Here is a 12,324-nt window from a genome sequence, read left to right on the forward strand (position 1 = left end):
ACAAAAAGTACAAAGGCACAGAAAATAATGTTGTCAATTGGCATGGAAGTTAAGCCGCCGTATTTTTTTTGTTTGGCCTTGAGCTATTTTAGTTGTGTATTTTTACTGTAAGTGTGAAGAGGCAAGATGAGATGGATGTAAGGTGTTAAGTGTATGCTGCCCTCTGCATAGCTGTAACTCTTTCATGAACCAGCACAATGCAGGAAAACACAGTCAATGAAAAGCATTTTTGCTGCACACTTAATCACCCACAGACCCACGTGTTTCAATTGCTTATGCTTTAATTTTTCATAATGCAAGTAAAAACATTGGGGCAGCTTGCTGCTTTCATCATCGCCTCGTCATGTTTGCTCTGGGAGAAGAAATGGCTATAAGCAGCTTTTACTCTCTCCCACCTCTCATCATCATCATTCTGATCCCTATTAATCGCTGGCTGGCTCAGGTGTTAGCGTCACTCCATAGCAGCATCTGCTGTAAGCCCCCCGATTTATCTACCTGTGTGTGTGTGTGTGTGTGTGTGTGTGTGTGTGTGTGTGTGTGTGTGTGTATGTGTGTGTGTGTTCCCTCACGGGAAGGTTTTGAGTGCATCTCTGGGGCACACATGAAAGCTTGCGCCCTGACTCTCATCTCTCTGCACAGTTGGTGTGTGAGCACCTGGTTATCTCTGACCACACACACACACACACACACACACACACACACACTCACACTCACACACACTCACACAGGATAACCAACATGTCTTTTATGCATATAGATACATGATTTAGAGCAAGGAGGATGAATCTTGACTTGTTACCTTTAAGAAAAAATAGGATCTCGCACCATTGTGGCAGACTTACAATACCTTGTATCTTCACACAAACATAAACGTGTGTGTGTGTGTGTGTGTGTGTGTGTACGTATGTGTCAGGCTATAATGATGAAACTTGATCTTAGTGTAGAGTAACAAAGGATAACAGAAGAACCAGACACTGATGAAAGACTAATCACTTTCATTGATTTCAAATTGCTGGGCTGATGAATGGTAAAATAGAGTGAAAGAACCAGTAATAAATAGAGATAGATAGACACTGTGCGTTTCAGAACTTTAATTGGCTATATTGGATCAGAAAGAGGCTGGTTGTGACATATTTATGTTAACATTAAAACCATTTAAAAGGTCTTAAAAAGTCGTAAATTTAGCTTTCTGAAACCAGCAGGTTCCCTGTAGAGGAGGATTGAATGAATGAATGAATGGAGAATAGAAGGATAGATACTGAGATACTGTCAGAAGCTCGCTCCAGTTGCGAGGGTTAGAGCTGATGAAAGCTGGTCTGGTGCCAGGCAACAGTGGTGGAGAGCTGTTCTACACGCTCCATCACAACAGGCCGTTCAGGTAGAGCAGGTCGGGGGTGGGGTGGGGTGGGGTGGGGGGGAGGGGAGGGGTGCGCCGACGAGAACCAGGTTCAAAGATGCCCCCGCAATGCAGAGTTCAGAAGAAACGGCCTCGCATATACGAGCCTGGGACTTAGATTGGATTCTGATGTTACTGTTTTTCAAGCTTTCTTAACTTTCTCACTTTTTGCAAAAAAAAAAATCCTACCCTTGCAGCTATGAGACTGAGATATCGTCCTTAAACTTGATTCTTCATGGGTGAGTGCCCTCTTCCTCACCTGCTGTTTCTTTTCTAATCCTCTTCTGTAGTCTGTCACTTGCCTAGCTTTTCTCTGACTTTTCCGTTTCTGCTGTTTTTTTCTTCTTCTCAGAATGTCTCCTGTGACACCATCCCACTGACTTGTCATCCACTTAACCCTTCTCACTTTCTTTTTCTTTAATCCACAATCTTTCCACACCTTTTCCCCCGAAGAGTGTTTGGTCCTTTTCGCTCCTACCTTGCTTCTCCTCTTCAAAGATGGCGGCTCTCTTCTTCTCTCCCCTGCTCCCTTACTGCCTCGTAGCCCTGGATCTGCCATAGGGCGCGACTTGTATTCTTCCTCCACCCACCCTCCAGTTGTCAGTCATCTTATACCCACCTTCTCCTTCTGCTCTCTTCTCTGTCTCTGATGCAGCGTTCATTCACTATGTTTGTTCTTTCGCTGTCTTTATTTTCTCACTTCCCGGTGTGCATCCTGTATTTGGTTCCTACCCCTCGCCACGCATCTCTCTCCTGTTTCCCCTCCATCTTTCTCATGCTTTGTCACACCTTCCTCCCATGCTGTTCTCTCCTCTCCTCTCCTCCCCTCTCCTTTCCTTTTCTTTCCTTTCCTTTCCTTTTTCTCCTCTCCTCTCCTCTCCTCTTTTCTCTTCTGTCCTCTTCTCTTCTCTCCTCTCTTCCGTGCTGTATATGAGTATACGTATGAGAAACCCGATGGGAAAGCAAGATGTGATTGAATTGTCATTCTTCTTTCTTATTCCTTACATAAGTCAAGGCCCTCTCTTTGAATAGTCTTTTTTCCCCCCTTCTGTTTGCTTTCATTCATTGCGTTTTGTTTTTCCTCCTTCATTCATCGCGCTGCCTTTTCCTCGTCTGTCCTTGCTCTGAGAGATAGATGGAGGATTGGTAACAAGGTGTAGTTTTTTTGCCAAGTTAAGAGAAGTCATCGCCTGTGGGCTGTATGCCAGGCTCATTACAGCTGTTCACAAGCTGAATAGATGCGAAAATAATCTTCTGAGGCCAGGAGAGAACAGAAACAGTTGTAGAGCTGAACCTCTCGTGTACAGATCTCCGCCTCAGCTGCCTTCACATAAGTTGACCCCTGTGGTATAATTAGCATGGACTCAACTGCAGTCACTGTTACGTTCAACAACCTTATGTGAAGTGTAGTGTTGTATGCTATTCTAGAGCATATTTTACACCCAGCCAAACTCGGCTTACTGCAGTATTTCCATTTAATAGTGAGCTAAAGTACATAAAGTACAAAAGGGAGGATGTGTGCAGCTATAAACAGATTGTATATGCACTGTAGGTGTAGGTGTGTGTGTGCGCCCCTTTGTATCTGTGAGTTTGTGTGTGTGTGTGTGTGTGTGTGTGTGTGTGAAGGCACAAGAAGGGCCTGTAGCGCTGCTGGAACAGTACTACAAAGATCAAAAGCCCTTGGGTGGGTGTATCTCTTCCCCCCTGCTGAGACGGGACCCGGTGCGACCCCAGGTAGGGCGTGTCTCCTCCCTCCAGGGAGTCCAGCAAAGGGAGCACAGCAAGACTTCACCCTTTAAAGATCACCACTTCCTTTCTTATGGGTGTGTGTGTGTGTGTGTGTGTGTGTGTGTATGTTTGTGCATCTGTGCGTTTCTGTGTGTATGAGGACCACATGTAAGATGAGGAAAATTCTCCAAAGTGAGGACATTTTTCTGGTCTTCACTTCTTTAAGGGGCTTGGGTTCAGGATTAAGGTTAGGCTTACACAGAAAAATCAGGTTGTTCAAATGACAAACATGCCTTCAAAAAGGGCGTTAAATTTCACAACAATGGCAGATCCGCAAAGATGCAAGGCTGCATTGCATGATGGTCTATTGAGACAACTGTCGGTGAAGAAACTGGTGTCTCTGCCTCTTGTACGATGGATTTCTCCCTGTATTATTGTTGAACATCGGTGCAAAATGGCGAGTCTAGAGAGAAGCCCTCGCTCTTTGATTCGGAGGGACTGACACCAAAACCTGATGTGTACCATTGATGTTTTACCCAGCTGAATTTTCTTTCTGCGATCAAACTCCATTGTAGCTGTGCTGGGGATATCTTGTCATGATGTCAGGTCCTCTGTGTTTGGTTACTTATCCATGGGAATAAGAAAAATAAACTACCAAGCAACAAAATGGGCCCAGGAATGCAAGGTATATATAAGGAGTATTCAAGTGTTAAGATTTTCCCTTTAAGGTTAGGGTTAGGGAATGAATGTAGTCAATGAAGGTCCTCACAAGTACAGAAATACAAACATGAGTGAGTGTGAGCGTCTGATTAAGAGTGTATTTATGTGTGTGTGTGGGATCATGTCGGTGTGTGTGTCTCATTGTTTTCAGCTTACATTTTTGCACGGCATTCTCCCCTCTCTCAGCTTTGTTTGTGTATGATCTGCTGTATCTGGTATCATCTGCATGTGTTTGTCACCTTCCTCTTCATCCCTGTTTGCACAGGCCTTTTCAGTACCTTACTCTAGAAAAGGAAACAAATCCTTTTTTTATTTACAGCCACATACATCAACCTGGCATGACGCTACTAGCCTTGTTCTCATGTGGCACTGTGAATTCAAACAAAGGAATATGAATAGCATATTTCAGAATGTAATATATTATTGTATGGCTTAAGCCACTTGGGTTTCCTTGATGTGTCTTTGATGTGAAACCCAGTGGTAACAGTAAGCTCTCCTGCTTTGAAGAGGTGTATCGATGAGTATGAATGTTAGATGGATCACTGTTAAGTGGATTCACATGAAAGAGCTATTATAAATGAAATAGGAGACATTCGAGGAGATAGGAGATAGAGGAGGCAACACACACACACACAGACACACACACACGCACCTAACCTTAGGGGAACAACCATGGTAGCTAATCCATCTCAGTAAGGTGGAATATGCTTATTTAAACGCTTCAGACACAAATTCATTTCACACATTCCTGAGGCTCTGTGAGTGTTCAGTGAAGAAAAATAGATGCGACGCTCCTTTTCTCACCACTCTCTGAACCACATTAACGCGTGTGAATATCTAATCTGTTTTCATCTGTTTCCCTCTCCTGCCTGTCACCTTTTCCTGGTCGCTCTCTGTTGTTTCTTTTCTCCACCTCCATCTTCCCGTCTGTCTGTTTTTCCCCCTGTCTGTCTGTCTGCTCTCCCTCCCTCTCTCTCTCTCTCTCTTTCTCTCTCTCTCTCTCTCTGTCTGTGTCTCTCAGGCATTGGTACCCAGGATGGCAGCGCAGAGAAGGATCAGGATTTCAAGGGGAAGTCCCAGAGGCAGGTGCAGTTCAACCCGGGACAGACCGGGGCCACGTGGCGGGTGCGGATCCTGACCGACGGGATGTACGAGCAGTCGGAGACCTTCCAGATCCTGCTGTCTGAGCCTGTTATGGGAGCACTGGAATTCCCAGCCACAGCCACAGTGGAGATCCTCGACCCCAGTGACGGTTAGTACTGGTCATGGACACATAACGGCACACACACACACACCCACACACACACACACACACACACGGATACTAGGGATCGACTGATTTATCGAGCAGATATTGGCCTTTTATTGAATATCAGATACTGGCCCAGTCATGTCATTCACTGCTGATATGATGGAGGTTCCTCTCTGACAACTACATAAAAACAGGCACATTTCATTAATTCATTTAATAGTTCAATTATGCTTTTTGTTAATTAATTCTTAATTTAAAAGCCTAATGTATCCCACAGTTTTGCTGCCAGTGAATAGAAGTGATGGGTCTCCCTGCTGCCTGAATGAGCTGCTAACCCTCCTAAAAGAATTTCATCAGAATTGATTTCAATTGAGACATTTAATGTCAACTGATGTCTCAGTGGTGTTTCAGTGTTCACTAACCCTAACCCTAACACACACACACACACACACTGGGAAACTTCACTCTTTCACTTTCTCTCTTAAATAGATCCTAATCTACCATTTTCACTCTCCTTTGGTCTTTGTGTCCTTCCCGCTAAATTGAACAGTTAATGGAATATTTAGTAATGCAACAAACTAGAGTAGATTTACTCTTCAGCTTTTAAATAGCTTTCATTCTGTTTTTTTTTGTTGTTGTTTTTTTTCATGGGCTTTTTTGTATTCATTACTGGCCTCCTCAGTAGAACTTTTAAGTAATTATAGATGTGCGACAAAGATGGAAACACTGAGGCTTCCATTAAAGTGACGTACAACAGCGACTCTCATCTCTCTCTCTCTCTCTCTCTCTCTCTCATCTCAGTCTCTGCCCCCCACTCTTTACCCTTTCTCCCTCTCTTCCTCTATTTCTTGATCTCTCTCTCTCTCTCTCTCTCTCTTTTTCTCTATCTACCTCTCTCTCTCCCTCCTCAATCTATCCTCCCCTGTGGGTTAATTATGGTGTGTGTGGAGGGCAGGGGCTGGTTTGTTTTCTGTCATCTCCTGGGATTGTCTAATGTGACAGAGATGCGCCACTCTGTACTCTAATGGGCCAGAGAAGCTTTAGCTGTGTCTGTGGCGTTAGCTGTACACTAGCTTCTCTCTCTAATGATGAAAACTGGCTTTGTGTGGTGTTCTGGTTAGCCTGGAGATTCCCTCCTCAGAGGATAGGTCAGCGAGGCTAATACCAACTTTAGGGGGGGGGCAATGCAGAAAGTGTCCCCAGAATTAAGGAAAGCATAACAAGCTAAGTTTGTTCTGGACACACTCTGTTTGTCTGTGTGGACGCCTGAAGCTGTTCTGTATTGTTTTGTTTTTGTTTTCAATTTTAATTTTTCCTTCAGTCGTTTGGACGCGTACCCAGCACCACCCCTCTGTATTAGCCTACTGCTACTTTGATTAATAATGAAGAGTGGGTTTGTCCTTCAGCGTGTTCGCCTGTGGCTAGCCCACTCTTTATGCTACAGCAGACAAACTCTGTTTAATTACAAGAACACCATGCGTGATAGCTCCCGCACAAGACTCTCTTTCATATATAAAGCATGCAAAATATTGACTAATGATGAAGGAGGTGGGAGCCTGTTATTTGACTGACTATTTGCCACCAGCAGCTCCGGGGTTTAGCTTTAGTCAGTGATATTTTTCTTGTTTCTTCTACGGCGAGGACACTATATATTGGCGTAGCTGTTACTCTAATGCATTTTGTGCCAAGGTCACTCCACAAAATGATGAAGAGCAGTTTTCTCTCTGAGTGTAATGCCTTTAGTGTTTTTCTCCAGAGCCACAAGGCCCGTTCCAGTCAAGCACATTCCTCTGTAATTATGAGCGCTCCGTCTCCGTTAGGTTGTAAACTCTCTAGCCTAATATAAGGGCAGGTCGATTCAGACTGAGTGCCTATCTGCTCTGCGGTTGCTGTTGCGGTGAACTGTGACACTGTGTTGTGGTTAGTAGAAGCGTTGTGCAGATTGCCTTGTGGATACTAAAAAGGTTATGCAGAGTGCCACCCACTTCAATCAGGAGTGTTATCTCTAGAAGCTGTTTTCGCTTTTGCATATGCATTTACAGTTATATTTTAGGCATTTAGCTGACGCTCATATCCAGACTTCACCAGCATTATAAGCAATTGGTAATGAGTGAAATGCACAAAACGATAAAAACAACAACCAGACAGTAGATGTAAAAAAAAAGATATATCCCTATGACCATTCAATATTCATGAATCATCAATAATAGAGAAGTGCCAGGCATAGAAATGAAAGCCAAACCGATTTTTATTTTTTTGGCAAGACAGGATCAAGATTAGGTGCAAGTGGTTGCTGTTTTTACACCATCTGTAAACGAATGTCTTTTTTCCCATGAATGTTTAAAATTACTGTTTTCTTCCGGGAGGTGAACTTGACCCACTTGGCTGAAAGTTTGGTTTTCTAAATCTTGAGTGGATTTAGAAGAGTGCAGAAGAGTGAAGTGTCAGGAGAAAAGTGAGACAACTGTGAGGAAACGAGGTGTGGTATATGTGTGGAGAGAGAGAGAAGAGAAGAGAAGAAAATCTCAGGATGTATAGCGGCAGGAAGTAGAAAGGAGTCGTGTGTGTGTGTGTGTGTGTGTGTGTGTGTGTGTGTGTGGAATAAGCTAGCAGCTGACCCTCATCCCATGCTGCGAGTCCCTGTACCCCCCTGGGGAGTGACAGATTGTGGCCAGCGACAGAAAAGAGAAATGGAGGAGAGGAGAGAAGATTGGGAGGAGAGAGAACGATTTAGGGAGCGTTACTGTAAGAGGAGGGAATGTTTGAACCCCCTGCGGTGCGTAAGATTGTCTTATGGTGATGACTTCATACTGAAGAGTCAGCTCAGGTGCTGAACTCTTTTGACGCTCGATGTTGAATTAAAGATCTGGTCTGGGTTCTGCTGATTTTTCACGCTCTAGCTCTCTTTCACGCAACTCTCGAAATTGCCATCTTTCTTATTCTCTTGCTCACTCACTCATTCACACACTCACTCGCTCACTCACTCAATCACACGCTCACTCACTCGCTCACTCATTCACTCACTCACTAACTTACTCACTCATTCACTCACACACTCGTTCACTCTCACTCACTCACTCACTCACACACTCACTCTCACACACTCATTCACACACTCACTCACACACTCATTCACTCACTCACTCATTCACACACTCACTCGCTCACTCACTCACTCACACACTCATTCACACACTCACTTACTCACACACTCATTTACCCGCTCACTCACTCACTCACACACTCATTCACACACTCACTCACTCACTCACTCACTCACACAGTCACTCACTCATTCATTCACACAGTCACTCACTCACTAGGTCACTCCCTCACCCGCTCATTCACTCATTCACACACTCACTCATTCACTCACTCAGAGAGAGAGAGGGGGGGGGGTGAGTGAGAGAATGACAGAGACAGAGAGAGAGAGGGATCTGGGACGAAGTAATACTCAGTCCACTCTGTTAGTATTTTTATTGGTCCCCATGCGTCTGTGGAAAATAGCTCCAGCATTTATTGTTTCTATAACGCCACTGAGTTCTTAGCTTTGATAGATGATGCTTTCACTGGCTCTAACCCTCTCTCTCAATCACAAACTCCTCTCAGAGACACAGAGAGAGAGAGAGAGGGAGAGGGACAGAGAGAGAAAGAGAGAAACAAGGGAGAGGAATGAGGGAGATGGGCCGGGCGTTGACACCCACACTGACCCCTGTGTGCCTAGAGGAGTCGATGTGTGAAACTCCCAGCTGACTCACTCTGTGGGCTGAGCTGAGAGGCCGGCGTGTGTAATTGCCTGCGACACGCCAGGCAGCAAGAAAAACTTTGAGAGGGGTCTCTTTGAAGAGCACCTCCGATTGCGTCAAATGAAAAAAAAATAAATAAATAAATATGATGGAGGGTTATTTTTGAATATGAATAAGCCCACCGCAGGACCACCACTTCAACAAATCGGAGGGGGAAAAAAAAGAAAAAGAAAAGAAATGTTAGCTGCGGTCCACTAATACAGAGTCGGAACAAAAGCCTCAAGTCCTTGCTGGGCTAATGTTTTTTTTTTGTACTGTTTTTTTGCAGATTTCTATACATATCGTAACCTTTTTTCCCTTTTCCCCCCCCCCCACGTTTCTCTTCTCTCCCAACCAGAGTCGACAGTGTTCTTCCCTCAGCAGAGCTTCTCGGTGGAGGAGGATGTGGGAGAGCTGTTCGTCCCGGTGCACAGGAGCGGAGACGCCAGCCAGGAGCTCATGGTGGTCTGCTACACACAGCAGGGTACTGACTGGCCTTTTTTCACTGAATAATCCTCATCCGCCTGCCTGCTGGCTTTGCCGCTGGTCATATTGTAGATGTTATTTAATCGCCGCCCACGCAATGAACTGGGTCAAGGTTAGGGTTGTTAGTCCGTCCATCTGTCAAATTTTTTTTTAAACCATTTCTTTTTTTTAGGTTTTCAACTTAAATTATCATAATTAAATAATTGCGCTTATGCCAATAGCGTGAGCATCAATGCAAAAAACCCCACAACAAAAAACAAAGATATACACATAGTAAAAAAAACTAAAGAAATCATGAAAAATGACATGTCGATAAGGCCAGTCTGTACTGCCGATACAATCTCAATGTATTGGACAAGACTTCAGTCTCACGGTACAAATGGAAATGAAAGTTTTATTCAGGTATGGTGTCAAAATTATTATTTTTTTTTTTTTATGGATATTTGTTTGAGAAGCCCTTTAGTGTGTATCTGATTTTCTTGTCATCTGTCAAACGTGATATCTCCGGTCATATCTCAGACATCACTAGTAGAATTTTGACAGTAGCATAAATGATATGTCAAGCAGTAATACATGAGAATCAGGTTAAATGTTGCAATGAATGATCCACACTACAAACTGGAAATACAGAAGAGGCTAAAATGATCACAAAACATCTGAAAATTAATGTTGACGATGTTTTATTAAAATGTTCAAGTAAAGGGAAATTCACACTACAGAGACCATTGAAATCTAATCATGACCAAATATGGGAGCAATAGGTTGATTTTGTATGTGTGTGTGTGTGTGTGTTGATTATCCATGGAGAGGGCAGTGTTTTGTCAGGGTTCAACCATGTCCATGTAGACTCACTGAAATGACATGAATTAGCCTACATGAATGTTGATTGTTGACAATACACCGTCATATATTCCAAACATGAATGGCCTTAAATAAGTAATGTTTCAAAGATTATCTAGCATAAGCAAAATGTATGTTATACAATAATATATTTATACAATAATACTATATTACACTATAATTATGCTAGGTGTTTGTGTTGTTGTTAAATTGAGCCTATAGGTTCCACTGTAATTACCAGACCACTGTAATTACCTGGCCAGCTAAGCTAGCCAGCTAAGTTAGCTGGCTAGCTAGCTAGTTAATTCACTAGCAGGCATCATGATGGATATGGCCACTGTTTAACGGAGCGGGACTGCACAGGAGCTATTCGTCAGATGATGTCTGGCTGGGGATGAATGACATTGAACTACAAGCAGTCCACTAGTAAAATTCTCTAGTTACCTCTATCACGCTTCGCATGGATTCAGCTGCCTGTCGGGTTTCCTCAAGTTGTTCCCTATACTATGTTGACATAATCAAAGAACCACCGTGTTGAGTACAGGATGACGGTGATCAGATGAGCAAGTCGTAATCTTGGCGTTGTACAATATCTTTGCCGCACTAAAGTAAAGTTATTTTTAGGCAGTTATTTCATGACTGTTATCATATACACCTCGGTGACCTCAATGGTGGGTACGGCCATGCTTCTCCCTGTGTTCCAGCGTTTAAAAAATTATACTACTTGGCCTAATGGCAAGGCTGTAATTAAAGGTCAAACATTTTCCCTCAAATGTGATCTCTCAGACATCGCTGGTCCAGTTTTGACGGAACCTGGAAGGATGATGCATTTTGGTGCCGGCTTCTGGCATTTAAAGAATTACAGTGATTGGCCTAATGAGGGCGCTATAATTAAAGGTCAAAATGCTCAAACTTTGAAAGGCCATAATGGCTACAGCACTGGTCCAAATTGGCAAAACTTGGAGGGACGATGCATTTTGCACTGCGTTCTTGCGTTGAAAGCATTACAGTGACTGGCCTGGTGAGGGCGCTGTAATGAAATTTTAACCTGAAACATGATATTTCACAAACCATTGGTGCGATTTTGACGAAATTCAGAGGGATGATTTTCGACTCTGTTTTGGCTCTGTGTTTCAAACTTTTAAACGTCTCATTTTGATTAAACTTGGAGGGATGATGCATCTTGTTACCGATTGTCCCAAAGGCTGCCTGCATCATTCGTGGGAAACGACATGTTTACTTGTTTCAAATTTGATGTGTTCAACCCACTCGCACTCCAAATTGTCTACACTCTTCATCACACCGCTTTTCCCATCAAATTCTGCCACTCAGACAATTATAACCACCGCTCTGCTCAACTGAACATGAATATATTTCTACTCCAAATGCAGCATACCGTATCTATTTTGAGAGAAAAAAACAAAACCTGAAGTGGATCATTCAGTATTATTAATAAAAAAGGATCCTGTCTGAAAAACAGTTTTATCTACTTAAAAAAACACCCTGATTTGCTTTAATGCCGTGTTATCAGTCATCTTGGAAGAGAGTAGCTGTCACTTTTTTTCAAACGGTGGGTATCTTTCGATTATTCATCAAACTCTTCCCTTTTACTGTCCCCCCCCTCTCCTCCTTGCCGGCTCTCCTACAGGTTCGGCCACTGGGACGGTTCCCACCACGGTCCTCTCTTACTCGGACTTCATCTCCCGTCCCGAGGAACACGGCAGCGTCCTTCGCTTCGACAAGGGGGAGAGGGAGAAGCAGTGCCGCGTGGTCATCATCGACGACTCTCTGTACGAGGGGGAGGAGAGCTTCAACGTCACGTCGATATGGACGATGGTAAGGCATCCTGCAGCTCTACTGGGAATGTTTATTGATGTTATGTACGTATCTATCAGAGGTGGAGCCTCGAGTCACATGACTTGGACTCGAGTGAGACTTAAGTCACAGTTTTAACAGCTCGACTTGAATTGATGCATGAAGAGAAGACTTGAGACTGGATTTGACTTGGGTTCTGGTGACTTGGGACTCGACTTTGACTTGTACATCGATGACTTGAAAAGGTTTCTCAAGTCTTGACAAAAGATCTTGTGTTTATGTAAATGACTTAGATTGAAAGT

The 12,324-nt window shown here is 43.6% G+C and overlaps 1 protein-coding gene across 1 annotated transcript in view; it reads left to right on the forward strand.

Annotated features, from left to right (window-relative positions):
- LOC139639642 (FRAS1-related extracellular matrix protein 2-like) overlaps window positions 1-12,043 on the forward strand; it is a gene marked incomplete at its 3' end in the record, with an annotated part of 32,838 nt that extends 20,795 nt beyond the window's left edge. Inside the window, 3 exon segments of the mRNA XM_071513784.1 lie at window positions 4,866-5,096; window positions 9,240-9,365; window positions 11,856-12,043. Of these exon segments, the coding sequence (XP_071369885.1) occupies window positions 4,866-5,096; window positions 9,240-9,365; window positions 11,856-12,043 (545 nt within the window).
- Between the last annotated feature and the right edge of the window lie 281 nt (window positions 12,044-12,324).

This window comes from Centroberyx affinis, unplaced genomic scaffold, assembly GCF_046629955.1.
Source record: "Centroberyx affinis isolate AG114_WGS23_722 - 3 ecotype Tasmania unplaced genomic scaffold, CSIRO-AGI_Caff_v1 ptg007515l_1, whole genome shotgun sequence".
In the NCBI taxonomy this organism is placed as follows: domain Eukaryota; kingdom Metazoa; phylum Chordata; class Actinopteri; order Beryciformes; family Berycidae; genus Centroberyx; species Centroberyx affinis.